We start from the raw sequence: 21,564 nt of genomic DNA on the forward strand, positions 1-21,564 counted from the left end.
GATATTTTATGAAACAAAAGTTTATCAATCTGTCAATAATCATATTATTTAGTCCAGTGGCATAGTTAATAAATGTGCATTTTTGTATAAAAGCATGAAATTTGGCATGATGAATATTTATATATTAAGGGTAATTTTTTAGATATTGAGTGACTTAAATTTTTCACCCAGAAACCCATAAATTCCGAAATTGCAAAAAAAAAAACTGTAATCATTGTTAACTGATTTGATTGATTTCCATGTATTTAATAGTGCTGAAGTTGATCTTGACATTCATTTGCAATCAGAAACCAATGTTTAGTCTATTCAAATGAAACTTCCAAATTTGAATATTATACACAATAGAGATAATGAAAATTTCACTTTTGGAATGATTTTATCATGACGAACATGATTGTAAATTTTATATTAGTATGTTTTTAAAAATAATTTATATCATAAATATTCTTTATGTCGTTTATTTCATTTGATTTCAACTGTCAATGGTTTTCTAGTTTTGAAATTTGGCGGTCAGATTAACCTCAAGGGGAAATTGATGTACCGTTTTCTATCTATTGTTTACCGAAAACTATTTTTGACTAGATATAATATATATAAAAATACGGTTTGTGTGTATATTTATACTTATACCACAAGGCATTTCTTATGACAATAAGTTCTGACATTATATTCTTAGGGAGTTTCTCTTCCGTATATGGAATGTTCAAAAGAAAACTACACAATCATCGTAAATAAATTATCAATCGGATATCTCAAGCATTTACACTATCTTTACCCTTTATTGTTGGTTTTCAAAATTAAAAAAAATGTTTCTGGATAATGGTTATTCAATAGATGCATTTAAATGGGTTATTCCACTGTTATATACAAAACAAACATAGACCCCTCCAAACCAACCGCCCCGTACGACACTCGGTATTAATCAGGATCTTAATTAGGATCACGATGTTCTAAGTTTGGTGTAAAGCATCACCTTTTGTCTATGCTTAGGAATGTCTTAGATGCGGTAACCCAAGACTGTGGTTTCTCTAATTTAATGAAGAAATCTTCGTGTTTGAAGCATGATGCCGCAATTTTTTAAAACAATAAAATTGACCTTTGAGCTGGTTGGATCAAATTACGCAGCTCTTTGCTTTCGCTATACATTTCAGGCTATTTCTAAAGTTTTTGGTTTGCATCCTGTACTTCTCTACTACACGCATATGTTGGTTGGGTAACAAGTCAGTCCAGTCAAAGATTGACAGTAGTATAAGCGTATTTTAATTAATTTATTTACCCCCCTTAAAACTCTCATATCAATGTCGATATAAGTATCTGGAAGCTGGCCAATCAGGGATGCCATATCAGTTGATACCAGAATACCTGGAATAGAATGAGGCCATAAAGAAAATGTGGCAAAGCATGTAGAGAGATTTTCACCAGGAGTAAATGCATTCTATCACCATCACGTTCGGTGCCATGGTTTGTAGTTTCCTTTGAAGATTAATGAATTTAAGCTGATACTGAGGCTAAGAATAAGACACACAATGGGTAAAAGATGTTATGTCCTCAAGGGTAGATGCGATTTGCAACTCTGCGATGAATGTGATGTTTTGGAGGACATTGTACTTATAGCAGTACAATGATCTAAATATAAACGACACAGAGTACAGCTGCGAATTGCGGATATATTTGAGAATGTCGACGAATTGATGGCGGTGGGTAGGACGGCAAAGCTTAGCAGAATTGTAAAGTTCTTTGACAGAATTAGAGTGAGGGCCAGATCGGCGGATCCTCTTCTAGATGAGAAGAGGCGGTATGAGAGCGAGTCGTAGTCAAAGCCTCGGTAAAATCATAAAAAAACTAACGATAGCCGGTAATTTAGCTAGTCTCAATTAAATATAGAAAATCGCGATTTATTCATTATTATGTAAGTAATTCTAAAATTAGGGTTACCAACGTTTGAAATGTCAGTGAATATATGTAATAAAATTTGAAAGAAAGGCAAGTTTTTTCTTAGCCGAATAGCTAAATTGTGTGCGATTCAAGTGATATCCATTAAAGCTAGGTGCTTCAGGATCCCTGAGACACCCTAAGAAAAATGGGCCGATCTATCTGAGCGGGCCATTACAATGCAATTTTTCAGTTGGCATTGCAGCGAACGGGTGGTACGACCAGAGCTTCCCAGCGCAGGGGCCGCGCACCACCTTTATCTGATCCGCGATGGTGGGAATCGCGGCGGTATGAAGATGCTCTCTGGCGCATTGAATGAAACGGCTTCCGTAAACGCGACTGGAATTTGTATTGACTCTTCGTACATAGTGCCTGTTTGTATTCCGACGAATTGTGCTTATTGATTTTCAGATAGTCGATTTGAGAAACGGTATGCTGGCGGCATTGTACACATACTATAAGGGGCGTCGGAATACAACTTACTACTCAGTTATATTCACCTCTTGATGTAGTATACAAAAAGTAAATTTCTTTTGTTTCAACATATGAAATATAAGTATGCAGTACATATTTAAAAAATAATATCACTTGTGAATATTTACAAATCTATTTTTAAAACGAATATATATTCAGGTTTGTATTTATATATACTTTTTTTGAATCTAATTATCTTTTATAGAATATTAATAAGAAGAATGAAAATAAATAGCATTACAATATTGTTTTTATACATTGATTTTATTACACATAAACAATTTTGAGTTAAGTTATTTGAGTAATCATTGTTTAAAACGATGGCTTTAATGATGATTAATTATTTTATAATAAGAATATTGTATTAAAAAAAAGCTAAGTACCATAGAAATAGTATGATAATTCTCAATTATAGACTTATGCATTAGATAACGGGTTCCCAAATCCACGGGTGATTACTAAAGGATCGAAAAATAATCTTAAATTCTAATGAAAAAATCATTTGCACACAGTTTCTTTGCAAATTTGTTGAATGAATTGGACAAATATGTGCTAAAACGGGAGATGTAAAGGTTTTTTTATTTTTTCTTATTGCGTGTCAATAATTAACCAAGTTAGTCTGGTTAATTTTTAATGTTAAAAAAAACACCGTAATAGTTGTGCACTTTCATTATTGTTACTGTTGGATTGATTGCGAAAATTTAGGTCTCCGTGTGTGGGAAATTTTGTCTCAAAATTAGTTTGGTTTGATCATATAATATTATATTGCTAAAGCTTTATTGTTCTTTGCTCATTGGAATATTAATAAGCTATTACTATTTATAAGCGATGAATATTATGTTATAATATGTGATATTGTGATGGAAATGTTTACCTTATGTTTTCTTATAAATCAACGAGTAAGGTTATTGTAATAGATAGTATTGTCTTATATCGTATGTAAGTCGAGTCGAATAGCTATATTGTTAGTAACTATAATTTAGATACCTACACATAATAACCCCTTTGAAACCATGCGTACGGACTCTAATCCCACATCTAGAAATCGTCATACGTTGTTTTTTGATCACGGGCAACTGCCCAATGAATTGGACGAACTGTTATGTCCTAGTGATGAGTACTTTAAGAAAGCAGGTGATCTGGCTGGCAGGTAACCTATATGGTTTGATGGTATTAACCTTCTTTAAGTTCTTACCAGAATCGGGACACTCTGTGAAACTCCTTGATGTAATTCTTCACAGTTTTCTTGTACATTTATAGACTGTACGTCTTGAAGGTAATTTGTCAGGAGATTTACCTTCTAGGATGCTTGAACGGTGGACGTGTATAATTGATTGTGAACACGGGGAAATAATAGGGTTTTACGTAAAGTAAAACATTACTATTTATTTCAGTAATAATTTTAGTACAAAGTGTTTGACAGATAGAGGTTAAGTACTGTACAATGGTTGGAAACAAAAGACAAACAGGGATGGATTTTCTGAGGTTATATACGATTCACTTTAATGGGTTTTTTGACTTGGACAGACTCCACTTTGCATTCTGCAGGTGTTCATTATGACATCTACTTACATCAACAATAAATAACACTGATAATGGTTAACGAGTTTTATAGCTCGGGTCAAAAGGTTAAAAAGTGTGTAAAATCTGGATATCTAACCCAAAAAGATGCACACTTGTGCAATCAATGTAGATAACAGATTGCATGAGCTCGTAAATAATATTAATAACAAACACTTAAGTGCATTTCTTTGCTCATGTCAGTGTCAGTATGGATAAGAGATTGTCTTACTTTGACTTTAAAGTGCTACTTGTATAACAAATACATATATCATCTTATTTATTACTGCAGGTGTGCATTGGTTTAAAACGTTATCTTAGTTAATTTGCTGCTTTTAGATGGTGAACTGAATGTTGTGAGACCCTTTTGAACATTTCTTAAGTTGACACAGTCAAGTAGGTACATAAATGTTTATATTATATTATATTGTTTATTTTAAAAGCTTAAAGTTTGTATTATGCTATAATTAAATAGTATTGTAAATAAATAGATGTGATGCCTTATTAGTGTATTAAAAAATGTTATTAAAACCTTTTATATATAGATGAATATGTGTTCTGCTTAGGAATGAACATGGTGATATTATTTTACGTAATATAATAATTAATAATACAATACAAAAGCACCTAAAAATTAACATAAGAGAATGATACAATACAAATTTATTGTACCTACGTAATGTATTAGAATTTTAAATTGAATTATGTCATTTTAAAATGAATTAAAATAGTTTTGATAACCCTATTTCTTAAAGAGCAAAGGTTATTGGGTGATTAAATTTAATGTTGATTTATGTATTTTGGAAGATTGACGTCAGTAAATCATCATTTGTTTACGTATTATTACTATTTGACATATTGTTATTGTCCAATTTAACTTGTCAACTTATCTGTAAACTGTCTGTGAACCCAATCGATACTAATAATTAAATACTAGTGTATAAGAAAAAAATGTCTTCATCACGTAAATAGCAATCGGACATGTTTAAATAAACAGATTAATTGATAACCTCCACTGTAAATAGTAAGTTACAGTGCTTAAAAATTAAAACCTTCACTATTATAATTTTTGACCTGAAAGTAATATTTTATTGATCTATGTGACACGCAGAAATTTGATCGTAGAAAATATACTTTTACCAGGATTCTTTTTATCATTTTTTTGTCACCAGCAGCATGACTGTGGCATTATTCCAGAATAAAAAAATATAAACATGAACCCGTGTAACATTTCATTGGTTATACGTTATACGATTTTTCTATAATCTAAGGTTATACTTGAACTATATTATATTATTGCGAATACCAAAATCAAAAGATATTACAATTTCGTTTTGAGAAATAATGAATATCACCATTATTATTATGGTGTAAAATGAACTCTCATTTTAAACTGCATTAATCATTATATATTATATTATACTAACTTAATAATATTAATTAAAATACAACACTATAATATGTCCTAATTATTTCACATAGCTTATTTTTTATTAGAACCGGTTTCATCCACTTAAATGAGATTCCGCGAACAGTGTCAACTCATACAAAATAAACAAGTATACAACTATTTTATACCAATACACTTTAAAGGCAAAGTTATTTATTAAAGATATGAATACTTATTTAATATACAATTCTTTTGAAATGGTTTATTTACATTAATTAAATTAATATCTTTTTACCAAGATTTGATAATTAAAAAAAAACTTATTAACAACGGTGGAAAGTGTTTTGAGATGTTGAGGTAAAATAAGGTATTTATTTCAGATAACGGTGAATACGGTTTGGTGACGAATGAGATAATTTAGATTTTTTACGTTTCTTAAAAAATATTTTTTTACACTTACGATACTTACCCTCTTGGGTTCAGATTTTATTTTCAAGTTCGCGATGGTATGAGAAAATAAAACATAAAAAAGAAAGAATTCGTAACATTTATCAAATAGAACCCACGATAGAAAAGTGGACAAAAGGATTCTTTATACATGCTTAAGTATGGGTGAATTTTTTTACAAGTTCGATTATTTATTTTCGGGTAGTTACATACAAACAAAATTAATGAATTGGAACTCCGCTGGCTTCGCAAAACTTTTATTTTACTTTTATTTGAGGAGGAGGGATTTTCGGATGTACTTTTGACTTTGGGATTGAAAACTTTATTGAAGGCTCGATAACAATGGTGGACCGAGGGATTTGTAATGGAAACAAATAAATTAATTTGAACTTGACGTTTTTTAAAGAGAAAGTTCGGAAACGACTTGCGGATTTTTTCATGATCATTTTCATAATGTAGTGATACCGACAAACTTTTTATGGCGGGCAGTGGTGATTTAAATAAAATGTTGAAAATCCATGGAAGATCACGGCTGTACGATGACGGGTGGTAGTGGGAACTTTAATACCATAATCCATGAAAGATAAAAATTACAATTTCACTAAAAAATAAGTAATTTATAAATTACTACAAAAAAACTTTAACTTTACAATAAGTATATTAAAAAAAATAGTTTTATATGTTATTCAACCTATAGCGTATTGATTGCTGTCATATAACAGAATCTAAAATAAGTTTATTGTTGTTTGAGAAAATAAATTGATTAAATCGACTTCCGTTCACCTAGTTTCTGAGTCATATTTTATGTAAAACGCTATTTGGTATTTTCATTGTGAGTATCACATTGAATTGACATTTAAAGTAGACCTATAATCATCAGTTGAATTTATACAGTGCTGGATGAAAGCCTTTTTAAACTGATTATACTTCTCTCAGTTACATGCTATTACATAGATCTAGCCAGGGTCCACTCTTCAGACTTTTTTATTTGGGTATTACTAAATGACTATATTATACCTGTCCAGAAATTGACGGAAAACCTATAAAAGTAGACGTACATATTACGACGTATCTATAATATTATCTATGTATGTGATGTTTAAGCAAAATATAAATAATACTTCAAAGACTCTGCGAATATTCAGATCGGGTCACGTGTTAAATGCAATGAATCTCGATCTTCGTAAGGTTTATGGAGAAAACTCTAGTAGGCCGCTGGACTGTATCTATATGAGATGGGAGGTCGACTGGAGAAAGAGGTTGGGATCAGCGTTGCCAATTTAGCGTTTTTCTTGCCAGATCTGCCATTTTTCGATAGGCATATAGCTTGCAAAAAAACGCATCTGGGTTGTGGAGTTTTTACTAGCGCTTTTTGTCGCCTCCGACATCTTTAAATGTGTTGAAAAAATACTTACTAGATATTTAGTTTATTTATTTTCATGCACATCAAATTTCTGACTATCAGATACTTAATGCAGGTAGGTCGGTACCTATTTTAATGATAAATAAAACACGATGAAACAATTTCATACATTATTTAATGTTTTTGTGTATTATTCGGAATTCGCGGATATAAAATAATAATTTAACAATAATTCATCTAAAAGGTATGTTTTTTAATTTTCTATGTAATGTCCTACAATAAAAAAAAACTCTCGCCTTCAAACACGAATGAAACTTAAACGTCATTGACACAATATAGGTATTTGTTGTCAAGTTTGAGATATATTTCTGTTAAAATGTGAGGTTTTTACACGTACCGACATTTTTCGATTTTTGCACTTTTTTCGATACGCGAAAGCAAAGATATTAACTGCGTTCTTGTTAGAATAAGTAAATTTACTTGCAATTTTATTTTCACAAAATTTAGAATTTTTTCTTGTCAAATAGCTTACGGAGGGGAAATTCAGGATGCCTTAGAATGTGCTCCGAACGGGAGGAGATGCTCAGGTCGGTCCAACCAGTTGTTGGGCCCATCGAGCCGTCCGACTTGGTTACTACTAAGCAATGACATTATTAATGGACGACGCACTCAGTACAGTAGCTAGCAAGTAAATTCAAACGTAACATTCGCACGTGCATAGGTAGACGTCACGCAATATCCATTATGCGATATCACGCATCGGGAATTTATAGCAATATCACCTTTATTGTAATGGCGTTAGAACAGTGTTTCTAGTATCAATGTTCCTTTGAGCGAACCCGTTCGAACCGAACCATTTGGCAGACCCGACATGAAGCATCGAGAATTTATAGCAATTTCACCTTTATTGCAATGGCGTTAGAACAGATTATGCCATTCGGCAGACCCGACAAAAAAGTGAGTGTCATTTTTTTTCCAGATGCTTCGTCCATATTAATGTCATTGCTACTAAGGCCAATTATCTTGCATTCAAAAAAAAAATGCGGCGTCTTACTGCGGGCGTGAAGATCTCTTCACATAATTTTTGCTGTCCGTATGATTAGCTTCATTATTTTTGTTATTAATACACAAGAATCATTTTTATTTTTATATTTTCCCTGTGCTATTCTCTCCCCGGCACTTTGCATTAGAAAGTAACTTTAAACTCAGTCAGAGCTCACTTTGAGCGTAGCAACCTTAGTCCTGGGTATCTTCTCCTAGGGCAACTCCGGGCTACAACTGACCTAGATGCTTCACATCGCCAATGTAGGGCCACGTGATACGCTCGATTAAGACCGGGTGTGGTGCGTGGCGGGTTATGGTTTGGAGGGATTAACTTCAATGTCAAATAGCTTGTTTTCATACCCCGTCTGGCATGTTTTTGTCAACGACAGTTGGCAACACTGGTTGGGATAATAATTTTCCTTAAAATCAGCCACATATATGACTGGATTGTAGCGCCAGCTTAATGAGTAGATATTATCCGGCTCATGGATAAATTCACTGCTCAATAAAAATCTCTACAAACCGATTTCATTTTTTTCGGCCTTGTAGGTTGCGTTGCAATGTATTTATGCAGAATCTAACTATTTCACTTTTGACATTTTGGAAACTACTGGATGTAAAGGTTTATCCAGCGATTACCTTATTGTTTGTTTGTGCAATGTTGTTGCTCATTTCAAGTTTAAGCTTTTTTAAAACACAGATTAGATTCTACTAGAACATGACATTATATAAAATTTTATTAATGATAAGTCATAAAGTGTCATTCAATTAGAGTTAATACGATATAGCAGTGGCGAAGGGTGGAGGTAGGCTGTTAAGATCCGACATAAATAGTGCACACTAAACTTGGTCAGTCATACATATTTGTTTTTATTGAACTAAGACTACAATTATTTACAGATGGAGTTGGTTAATTTAAAAAAAAATAAACCGTGTCTAAACCAAACCATACTAGTTTTTTGATATATTTGTGCACACTTTTTCATTCATACTTATTTCTTTTCGTTGAATTAAGAATACTTACGAGTATTACACATGTTGTTGGTCAGTTTTTTAAAATTCATTAAGCTCTGCTTAACCAAGCCATCCTATAATATACATAAAATCTATATCTATAAAATATCCAAAATTATGTATGATATAATGGCAAAATTATAGATATCATATACATATAGATAGATGAGTATTTTTGGAGTATTATCTATTATGTTTTGGTTTCGCAGGGTTTCATTGAATTTTAAAACTAACCAACAACATCTGTATATTGTAGTATTAGTTCAATGAAAACAAATACGTCTAACTGACAAAGTTTGGTATGCACTGTTTATATCGGATCTAAATAACCTACCTCCACCCTTCACCTATGCGCTATAGTATAAATAAAAATAATGAGAATAATTCGGTACTTGCTAAATATCCTGACGTAATTAATGTTTGTGTATAATTAAAAAATAGCTAAGATAATTTTCTTATATGGATTTTGTAAGAAGTAAAAATAAAATAATTATTATTTTCAGCCGTAAAACAGTAAATTTCATTGTTCTGCTCCTTATTATGAATATTTAAGTCGTAAGGCCGTTTTTCGACGAAGATGAAAGTCATCATCCGTCTTAATGAAGGAGCCACTCCACTTAATATTTCACGGAGGCACTCTGGGTTTTTAATTATTTTAAAAGTAAAATAAAACCAACGAAAAAATGCCTTTCCGATAAGCGACATTGGATGTCCTCAGGCCAAATTGAAATTCACGTCAATTATTTAAACGAGCGTCCAAAGCAAGGGAGAGAGCGGGACGGAACGATTATAATCTATGCAAGATAGGGCGGGAAGCTGACAATTTTACAAACGAGTAGCAGTCGCAAAACGTTCAAAAGTTTTTGTTTCAATCTCCAATATGAATTAGTGATGGTCAGTTGTAGCTATAACTTTTGAATATACTCATAGCAGATGCGAAATCCAGGTCTGTCCACCTAAGCGTAGGAGTTACGTAGCAGTGAATACAATAAAATGATGTATGTACCCATCTATTCAGAGGTGCATTATAATAATTCGAGGCCCTTGGTATATCCTTAAATCTGGGAGTTTCGAAAATAAAAAAAATAGATCTCTGTTTACAGTGAGCATAATTTATTAAAAAAATGTTAATATTATTTGGTTTATTCTTCTGCAAGGTTTCATCTAGATTCTAGAAGTCCGATTTGAGGTATTCTTTTTTTAACATTTTGTGCGGCCGATTGGAAATTTTCTCATGTGTGTACGCGATATCATTAGTAGAGGCGTGCCCTATTTTCAAAACTTGAAAATAAGTATTGTATCATTTTTATTATGTCTCACTCTGGTCTCTTATTATTAGGGGCATTAAGTTTTATTACCCCCGTACAATTTTAGTAAAACTATAACTACTAATTCTTTTATAAATTTTGGATATTATTAATAAAACAAAATACAATAATTATAAAAATGACCAATCACAATATATTATTGAATGACAAGAACATGCCAAAACATTGCATTTAGGTACATACACGATATTTTTATAAGAATAATAGTGGTATATACAGTGACGTCTCGTGGGATTAGGCAGATTGAGCGTCGCTTGGGGGCGGCAGTTACTCGAAGGGCGGAAAATCGAAGAAAATCATTTGGAATATATAGAAAGGGCCGTAAGAGAAACGAATGGGTTAGGAAGCAGACAGGCCAAACAGCTGAAATGGAGATGAACGGGGCACATTGCTCGCCGAAAGGACGGCCGCTGGACAAATGCCGTCATCCAGTGGTACCCAAGGGGCACAAAACGGCCACAGGGTCGCCCTAAAAGCCGCTGGATTGACGAACTGGTAAAGTTCGGCGGAAATACGTGGCAGCGAACGACACAGGATTGAGAGAGTTGGAAGAAGCTTGGGGAGGCCTTCATCCAGCAGTGGATTGACCCCGGCTGATGATGATATAGAAACAGCTACCTAAACTTAGTGATAACTAAAAAATCTTTCAATTAAAAAATAGCTCACTGGTTTTGTCAGATTCGCGATATATAGTTTAATTCCGTTGCCCTTCGACGTCCTTGGTGACCAGAACGACACGTGCAGATTTGCGAATAATTAGTCTGATATTTTGTTAGTAATGTATCCATAGTTCTTACAACACATTTCTTAGATATTGGACTCATGAAAGGATGATAAAAAATAAGGCGGCATTTTGGCGTAGTCTAGGGGCGGCATTTTATCTAGGGACGTCACTGGGTATATATCGTTCTGGGTCGCGTGAAACAACTAACGGAAAAGACGTTTATAATGCGTTTTTGCTCGAATATAATGAGTGGATATCATCATATTATTACGTACTTGTGGCGAACCTATGGCACGCGAAATGATTTTGCATGGCACGTGTTTGAAGAGAAAAAAATGTCTATAATAATAATAAATGACAGATCGCATTGAATAAAAAATAGCAGGCAAATACTCTTCAAGAATAAGCATTACGTTTAATGTAAACATATAATTACATGGGTCGGTCCATAGAATTTATGTGACATAAAATATTATCACACTAACCTCATCAGGCGGCGGGGAATGGCCGCGCCTTTTTTTTTAAAACTATTTTTTCCTCATTAAAAACTGCTCGGCACATCAGATAGTTGAAAAATAATATTTGGGAAATTTTGGCACGCGTACATAAAAAGGTTTGCTAACTCTGTATTTTTTTCTAATGGTGGTATTGATTTATTCCTAATGGTAAGGTAGATCGTGAAAAAAATATATGACCGAAATGTCTGACCTCAAAATATATCATTCAAAAGTACCTACATGGAATCACGAAAGCCAAAGTATTCATTGTGTCATGTCTTCAAAATTAAGCTTTAATCCTTATCAATAAAATTACCCTGAAATTTGTAAGCTCTGTTTTCTAATTTTATAATCAAATATGTACTTATATAGACTGTAGAGTGTATAAGGTAATACACTTAGAATGGGTTTAGTTAGATGTACAAAAAGTGTACCGAGCATAGCAAGAAACCTTTCATAGTATCCCGGGCAATAAATCGCAGCGTAATTTAGATGGATCCTTACTTAACACGAAGAGAGTGTTCCATATGGCAGAAGATTAATGATAAATGTCCGAAAATGTGGGGCACGCCATTGGAAACGTCAGCTACTTCCAGCGGCCGCGCCGTGAGGAGGGTTCCGCTCGGAAAGTTTCAGCAAAAGCAGCGGCGGTCGGCGAAGCGTTTTAACGCACCATCGAATTTGCAGGGACAACATTTCTAATGCATGTGCAATTGCACTTTACGGGTTTATCGCAAAGTTGAACAGTTCGCCGTAAGGATTTCAAGTTGGTACACATATGAGATGCGTTCGCGAGCAAACAATTACGTTTGCTGGCAAACTTCCACTCACCATACTGTATGTCAGGAAAGTGGAATCAGTTTCACGCAGTGATTCCTATTCAAATACTCAATTTCAATTCCCAATGTAAACCCCGGAATCGAAAAACGCGGAAAATATCTAGGTGAGAAAAACTAGGAGAAAAAATAAACTTTCCAATTATATTAATTGCTAGAATCCATTTAGAGTTATTCATTGCGTTGAGAGAACTGGTTGCTAACATTCTACATATCGCAACCCCTTTCATTGTAGCCAAGTAACCTATAACCCCATGCCGCATTAGCATGAAAACATTATTTATAAAAAGTGAAATCACAATAAAAATTAATTAAACCTTTACAAGTGGATTACCATTTAATTATTAAATTTCAAATTTATTTATTGTACATTATAATGAATATGACAAATTATAAATTCAAAGCGTTCATGACATGACATAAAGTAAGTATTAACAATTATTATTTTAATATACAAATACATTGAAGCACACAGAGAGAACTAGGTTGATAAACCCTACATTAAAAAAATATGAAACAACGTCTAACTAAATTTACTTCACGTAAGTGGAATATATCAATATCCGAAGCGATTTGATTGAACATAGTTATTGCCATTATTACATATTGAAAAAATATTTTTGTTAATTTTACAGTTTTGAGACGCTGTTTTAGGCTATGAACCTGTTCTTAGACTACCAGAAAATAAAACGAAGAAGACAAGAAGAAAAACTAATTATATGTTAACTTTAATAAAATTATCTATTAACGATAAACAAGGGTAAAATTTTAGAAAACGGTAAACTATTAATACATAATCATCAATTAAGGTCGATCTACTACCTGATTAAGGCCTCCATTACCTTCTTTATCCCTAGTAGGCATCAGGGACACTGGTTATAATCGGACAGTATCAATATACCTTGTATGCGTAGATTTGTACCTTGTATCATACCGGACACGCGTACTCAGCCACCGAGGTAGATAATGCAAGACCTGAAACCCTGAGTGCATGTGGTTGAGTTCCCCATATATTACCACTTTTATCGATGTGCAGTTTCTCGCCGCTGTTCATGTTAATATTATTAAAATGGCGCATATGGGACAGCTTCCAATATTTTGAATTGTTTATGGTTTCTATGTGCTCTCTATAGATCTTATATAGATCGATGAGTACATTTTTATATGTTAGATGAGTATATTACATATAAGTTATTACTTTGGTATAACAGCATCAAGTCATCTGCTTCCACGGAAGTGCTTTATTTTATCACCAATTAGCAGGTCATTCGGATAAAAATAATCATTGAACAATTAGAATACCAAGAAGTTTATTGTATGAGGTCATTTTGTTGTGTCAAACGGTTGACTTTTCCATCCAGTGAGATGAATTTTCAATTAAAATAGTATTTATAATATGAATAAATTAATAAATATAATAAATTTGTATTATGAATAAATAAGTTATCATTGTTTATTATATTGTCACTTACAGAAAGAAAGAGATTTTTCCTTATTATTCACTCGAGCGGTTTTTTCAAATATAATAAATACCACTGGTCCGGAAACCTTTTTAACGTTATTACCATAAAAATAGATTTTTATTAATGTTTGTCAGAATTTAAGGGTTTCCGTGCCATGTGTATTTTAAAATATTTTCTGCCACTGGCAAATTAAAATAAAAACGAGATTAAGTTAAATCAAAATTTTCATGGCGTGCCTATTTGACATTATTTTTAATAAAAATTTGGTGAATTCTACGTTAAATAATATTTAATAAAAGCGATGAGCGTATTATTAGATATTCATTAACGGTATATTTATTTTTGGTTAGTACCTACTTTGTTTATTTGAAGCTGTTCGTTTTAATAAATTTAACTTAAGCATTAAATTAAAAAGATATAAGCATTCAGATGATAAAGTAGATGCCATTTTATGTAAATTTTTGATTCTTGAAGATTCTTGGAAAACTGGCAATTGGGTTTTCCGTTTTTAAAAGATCGCATATCGTCGTTGATATAGGTCGTATGTCAAGAAACATGAGGTGTCCGGAAACAAAAAAAAACGTTCAAAATTCTTTTCTATTAACCACGCTTTCTTAAAATTGCAACAGCTTTCTGCTAGTTTTATATAAGTATATCAATATTTAAGTTGTACGCATACTTAAATATGTTTTTATTTTAAATAGGCGGCGTTTTTTATGATCAATAATGGTGATATTTAAACACCACTCCGCCCCCCTGGCACCCTCAGATGATGGTTACTTAAACCCTGACGGCTAAAATTTTAAAATTTTTGAACTCATTGGTGATCTCACTGTTGGTGCGTAAGTATTTGCTACACAAAATCGTTATAAGTAATGGTCAATATGGGTTTATGATAGCTGAAATAAGTTATGTAATTTTTAGAATGAATTTTGTCGATGTGGCGAGCGAAGATCAAATCGATGCGCGACCCACCACGAGTAGTTGAGATAGCTGGATTCGTTATCCGCAGAAGTCCGAACGTTTCCTCCATGAAAGTGATGAAGTGTTGGTTTTCTTTTTTCACGTTTTTATTGCACTGATACGCCTCTTCAACTGATTACCTCGCATTAAATAAGATCAAATGATATTCATTTGTATTTATTTATGTAGTAATAAATAAATAGGTAATATATTTAATAAAAGAGAAGACAAAAATAAACGACTTGTCTCTGCTTAAGTATTAAAGAAAAAAATATAGAACAGCTTGAAATTTGTTAATACTTATAGAATTATCAAAAAAAAATACGAAGCGCGCGGCTCGTGGCCGTTTGAAGTCTCTAGCGGCCGCGCTACAATTGTGATCGTTACGCCTGTACGATTTTTCGTAACGAATCCCCCGGGAGGTCAAGGCAAAAGCATGTATCTATGCTAAAATGTGTAAAGATAAAAAATATTCTATTTATATGCACACAAGACTCTTTTAGACAAAAATACACGTATACTAACATTAATCGTCGTATTGTGGCGGTATTATGAATTTCTTTTTCGTAATTATAATATTATTTAGAGGTAAGGGAAAGACAGTAGAAAGAAAAGGCGACCACAAAATGTCCTTGCTAAAATTAACAGAGTCCGCCATGAAAAGGCATACCTATATAGACGCTAATTTTTTACTACCCTATCGTAACTTTAACTCAGCAGTTTTTACGGACTTTTTGAATGATTGCAACGTAGACAGCTGTTTATTGTCATTTAATTATTATGGGAACTGGTCAGATCTTTTAAAACTAAAGAAAAACGTACCGTATACATTATACCTACTGTTGTTTATTTATGAATTCTTACTGTCTTCCAATAATTGATACAGTTTTAAGATTTAGTTCAATATTTATAAGTCTCTTAATTCGTAGAAGCTGCTTCATTAACATGTTTCGCTAATTTAAAACTTGCTAATATTATCAACAATGAGGAATATGAAAACGATCAAAGCTTATAAGTAATATTTTGGAAAGCTTACCTGATTGGTAGTTATTTCTATATACAGTTGTCTTTCCACGTTGGTATCCAGAATCCAAGTGCAGTATTGGTGATAAAAACTATTGATGGTACCGACTGACGTGAGGTTCTTGGAGTAAATTTCACCTAAAACATAAAAATAACACAAAATAACAGACGCATATAACAAGAATCATCAATTATAAAATGGAACATTAATAATTTATTAGATTAACTAGGTATATTAATATAAAAATATTTTAACGAGTTTGTAAAAACGATTAGTAAAGTTATGGGTATTTTTATTTGCACATTTATTTGACCGATGTTTGATGATTGCCTTTCCATGATATGCAATTTTTCCTAGTCATTCGCTATATTTTACCATTCTAGTTAATTATTTTTTTATTTATGCAATGTAAACACATACTTGATATGTCTGATATATCATTTTATGAGCTGTATAATTATTATTCTTGTGTTTGTTGATAAAGTCGTTAAAGATAAATAATTGTCATCAATTAATTTGCAAAGGTCTCAAAGTAAATTTATTTAAAAACCGTCATTAAATAAAATAGATTACGTATGTTTATGTAGATAACATATATTTTATACAATAAAAGTATCGATATAACAAGGTATAAAGTGTTCTTATTGTTTTTCAATATCAATTTATTTGTTTTTTTTTTATATTATGTTAAACAAATATGGATGTGTAGTCTTTTTAGTTCGATGTTTCGTGGAAAACCTTTGCTGGCTTACTTTATAAAATGATTGATATCTAAGGGTTCAGACCTTTACTGAAGAATTCATGATAATATATTTTATTAAAAAAGGCAACACAGTTTTATAGTAGAATAGACAAGTGCTATTAATCAAGATGTTGAAAAAAACTCTATATGCAGATTAAACTTTTATAGGTGAAAGTGAGGCTTGAAAAATAGTTTACTTTTATTAACTTGGCTGAAAGCTACTTTGCAGCAAATACTGTATAATAATATATTGAAAATTTTACACTATTACTTGTCAAAATTACAATACGGTGAGTAAAAATGAGCTGAAGTAGTGCTACAAGCCTAAAAAAAGTTTGAATATAATATTTAACCACCCTTAAAACCATTTCTTAAAAAAAAACAAGGCATTCAATTATGTCAACGCAAAATATATTTTAGTTCTTATGATCTGCAATACAAGCATACTAAAAACTTTTAAGTATTCATAGCTATCAAGTGTAATGTCATTTAATTATTTCAAATCTATTCTAGTATTTTGATCTCTGTCTAATAGTTTAACTAATTCATGTGCGTTTAGTACTGGGTCACATTCAAACATGTGAGTACCGAAATGCCAATTCGAAATACTAATTACTATTATAAATTAAATTTTCAACATTAATTTTATTATAGGTTGGTACACAGTTCCGTAGGTTACTTTCATCTCAACTCTTTAATAGGTTGTTGCTTAGCAAATCGACCTTGTAATATAATATATGTAAGTACATATTATATCTACGGTTGGTATAATTAATTAATGCAAAGTTTTGGTCGTTAATATAAGGGGTACTTAAAGCTCACCCCACGGGATTTTGTACGTCCGGTGAATTCAAGATCAAGCAAGGGAATAGTCAGAATTAAAGTAAATCATTTTTGAGTGTAGAAAGTTTTGCTGTTGGCATTTAAATATTGTAGATATCTTATAAATTTAATTAAAAAAAAACGACATATATTCATATTTCAGACACATATGATATAAATAGATAATATGTAAAATATTATTCTATATTTTTATATCAGGTCAATCATTAAATATCTTGACTAAATAACAATGGGAATGGGACGACTGGCCTCCGGACAATTGGACGCCGCACTGTCGTAGACACGTATAGACGAGGTATTTTAATCAGTTTCTATCTACTACTTAGTAGTTTGAATTCATTTTACTCTTAACATAATGTATTCTTTATCGCGGATTGAGAATTACCATGCCTAAGGCTTTATATTACATAAAAACTCTTTTTTCGTTGGAACTTAAACATATGCACGATTAAATCATTGTACGTCTGCATATTTACATTCTTACCAACTATTAAATCATAACATAATCATTAAAGTATAAATAATAATATTGAATATTTTTTTAAAGTACCTTTAAGTACCTAACGTCTATTTATTTTCGAATTCCGTGGCGTCTAGTTGTCCGGTGCCAAATCGTCCTAGACCCATAAAAATGGTTAGTGCGAAAAAAGTTTAATTGACATATACGGGTTTAAATCAACGAAGACTTTAACAAGTAAAACTGTAATTCAGTGATTTTTTTTTTTTTATTAAAAAATGGCATACGTAGCATCGACATACAAATTAGACACGAAGCGCTTCATAAACAAAGTTTTTAATAAACACCCACGATATCCGAGCGGATATTCATCATCAGGCTTATAAAGTCGTGTATCCCTCGTTCGAATCCCGAGTCTGGAAAAAATTCGCAATATGTTGTTTTTCAATGTATATTTGAACCTATAGTATGGATCTAAGAGTTTGAGCAAGTGAGTAATATCCATTTCTCGTAAAACAAAAATCTGTTAAGAGCCTCTTGAAATTGGATTGTACAGCCAATTACAAAAAAATATTTTTAGTACCTACCTATTTCAAAAGGTAAATTAGAGTCAGTAGAAGTAAAATTAGTATTGAATGTTTGTATAATAAAAAGTAGATAAATACATATAACAATGTACAAATCACTTTCATGATATTTATTTTTATTATTATTTCGTTTTCATGGGTGTGGGTTGGTACAGGTTTGATGTTATGTTATTATGTTCTAACGCTCATGATGGCTAAGCGGTTTACACATCGGTTTCTAATGTTGTGGGTTTCAAGTTTGAATCCCGGGTGTGGGAAATACTCATATTGTTTTTCGATTTGTGTTTGAAGTCAGAGTAGGTATGTACATAATAGGTTGAGCAAGTGGCTAACATTCATTTCTCGTAAAAACAAAATCTGTTAATACAATCTCCACTGTGTGCAGGCACATATTATGATCCACTATAAATAACATGGTGAAGTAGTAGTAGTAGTTTTATGTTAATTGTATTATGTTAAGCTTAAAAATGCAATATCCTTGGAGGACACTCGAAAAACACTGGGTGAAAGCGATCGATTGATTTTTAATCGTATTTTCCAAGCGATTATAAGACTAAATATATCGCCGTCAACCATTTTCATACAAAACATCTGTCTCCTGTCAGATGGAACTTTGTATCTCTTGTATAAAAAATACAATTTAGTCATGAATCTTTGTCTAATTTAATTTTCATAGCCACAAGGATTTTTCATGGTACATTGGACCGTTTAAACATTGAACATATACTGGCGATGGTACATATTATGTACCTACTGGTTCGACCTTTGAATTCTTTGGAATTCGTAAAATATTTATTTCAGGTGTTTAATTAAATAATCATAATACGTAGATGAGTCAACGTTTATTATTGTTTATATCAACCATTATTATAAATTGTTTAATTTGTATTTTTTGAATTGTTTATTTTAAGTTTTATTTCTTTTGTATAAAACTATTTTTGATTTGTTTTTTTTCTTTCTCTACCTTGTTTTTTCTCTAACTGATTACTTGTAATTTTTATTCTAAATGTCATGTTGTGAATGTCTTGAATAAATAAGTTGTTATGTACTCAACGTGTCTTTTTCAAATAAATAAATAAATAAATAAGTTTGGATATTGTTGAAAAATGTTATATTAATTGTAAAACTATCTAATATATTTTCAACGAAATCTTTTAGATTGTATAATTCTATAAAACAATACTAAATATGTGACTGAATGTGAATGAAGAACATTTTGCGATAAATAAAAACAAAGTCTTCATAAGAAAACTTACCAAAGTAAAATGTTTCTATATAAAGATATATAATTCATTATTGAATCGATACGATCTCAGAATAGCTTAAATAAAAATTAATAAATATTTTAATTATTGTGAACTGATGATAAACATATCGTACAAATGGCATCGTCATATATGAGGACTTTTATTTGTTCATTGTTTTAGTGCAAATTGTGGTATTTGTATACTCAATTTTACATTAATCAATTTGGATAGGAGGTCATATGGGGCTCTATAGGGTTGAGGTTGTTATACTATATTATTGGGATATTTTTATTTTTACGGGAAATGGATGTTGGTCACTTGCTCAACTTATTAGGTCCAAACACACATGGTTTAAAAAAAATTCCTGGCCTGGGATTCAAACTCGAGACCCATAAAATTATAGGCCGATACGCTACCGTATTGTAATAATTTAACAAATGTAAAAATATTGTAATCCAATATTTGTAGTAAATTATGTTTTTGAATTTTAAGTTTAGTGTTTTGTATTTTGAAATATGGATAATAACTATGCACATTTTTATTAAACCACACACGCATTGATGGCCCAGTATTGAACAGTAAAGACTCAAAAAACGTAGTTTTGAGATAATCATGTTTTAATATTTGAATATTTTACAATACACAAGATTTGATAAGTTTTAGAAGGAAAGACGTCAGTATCTATTTATTCGAAATTGAAATGGATGATCAATCACCAGTAAAATTGTTTTAAATGGAAACAATTCAAAATGGATCTGTACAAAACTGGATTTGTTTGAAAGTTCGTAAAATTTCATGTGTTTTTTGGTTCTCAAGGTACCTATCTAAATAATTTTTTTCGATTTTTTCTGTACAAAACTGGCAAAAGCTCATTTTTACGAATATTTTGATACCAATATTGCGAAATGACGAATTTTTGACTTGTTACCGTTCAATACTGGGCCATCGAATTATAATAAATAAAAGCGAAATAAAATTCAACATATTGGAAATTTATTTTTATCACTATAATTAATCGGTTTCAGTACATTTTATGTGTTTGTGACCGGTTTGGGAATTAATAGATCATAGCATATTGCGTGAAATTACACATAAAACATGACATGTACATATTTTTGTTACATATTATGTTCAGTTATCGGTTTTTGAAAAAAGACGCCAGTCGATTTTCAGTTTAAATAATAATAGTATACTCGTATTTATTTTGATGAATGGTTTGTAATTAAGAAATCTTATATTTTGGTTGATAACTGCTTTCAAAATACCGAGAAAAAACATTCACACTTTGCTTATTCCACAGAATTACGAAAAAATATCCAAGAAATGAAATTATTTTCTCAAATATTGTTCAGTGATTAATATAAAAGGTCGTGTGTGAAATGTATTCATGTTTTTGTTCATAAAAGCCGTCGGCATTCGCCGGAAATAGAAAATAAAAAAAGACGTAACAGCTCGCATATTATTATCATAATAAACCGGGAATTATTTTTTATGTAAACTCGTTGGGTTTGTTCTCTTCGGGAAAGCCAGTTAATGAAAGTACTGAATAAGGGGTTTCCCGTTATTACAACCGGTGTATTCATAAGTAATAAAAGATTATTATAGGCTACTACTTAACCTGTAAATATT

At 31.6% G+C, this 21,564-nt stretch overlaps 1 protein-coding gene across 1 annotated transcript in view; it reads right to left on the reverse strand.

Moving 5' to 3' along the window:
* The window catches only part of LOC147072353 (uncharacterized), a 255,419-nt gene that overhangs the window by 21,158 nt on the left and 212,697 nt on the right, over positions 1-21,564 (reverse strand). Inside the window, exon 14 of the mRNA XM_085946675.1 lies at positions 16,072-16,196. Coding sequence (XP_085802801.1) covers positions 16,072-16,196 — 125 coding nt within the window. The remainder of the gene's footprint in view (positions 1-16,071; positions 16,197-21,564) is intronic.

The sequence above is a fragment of the Rhyacophila brunnea genome, unplaced genomic scaffold (genome assembly GCF_057557595.1).
Source record: "Rhyacophila brunnea isolate RB1 unplaced genomic scaffold, BYU_Rbru_1.0 scaffold_2, whole genome shotgun sequence".
NCBI classification, from domain to species: Eukaryota; Metazoa; Arthropoda; class Insecta; order Trichoptera; family Rhyacophilidae; genus Rhyacophila; species Rhyacophila brunnea.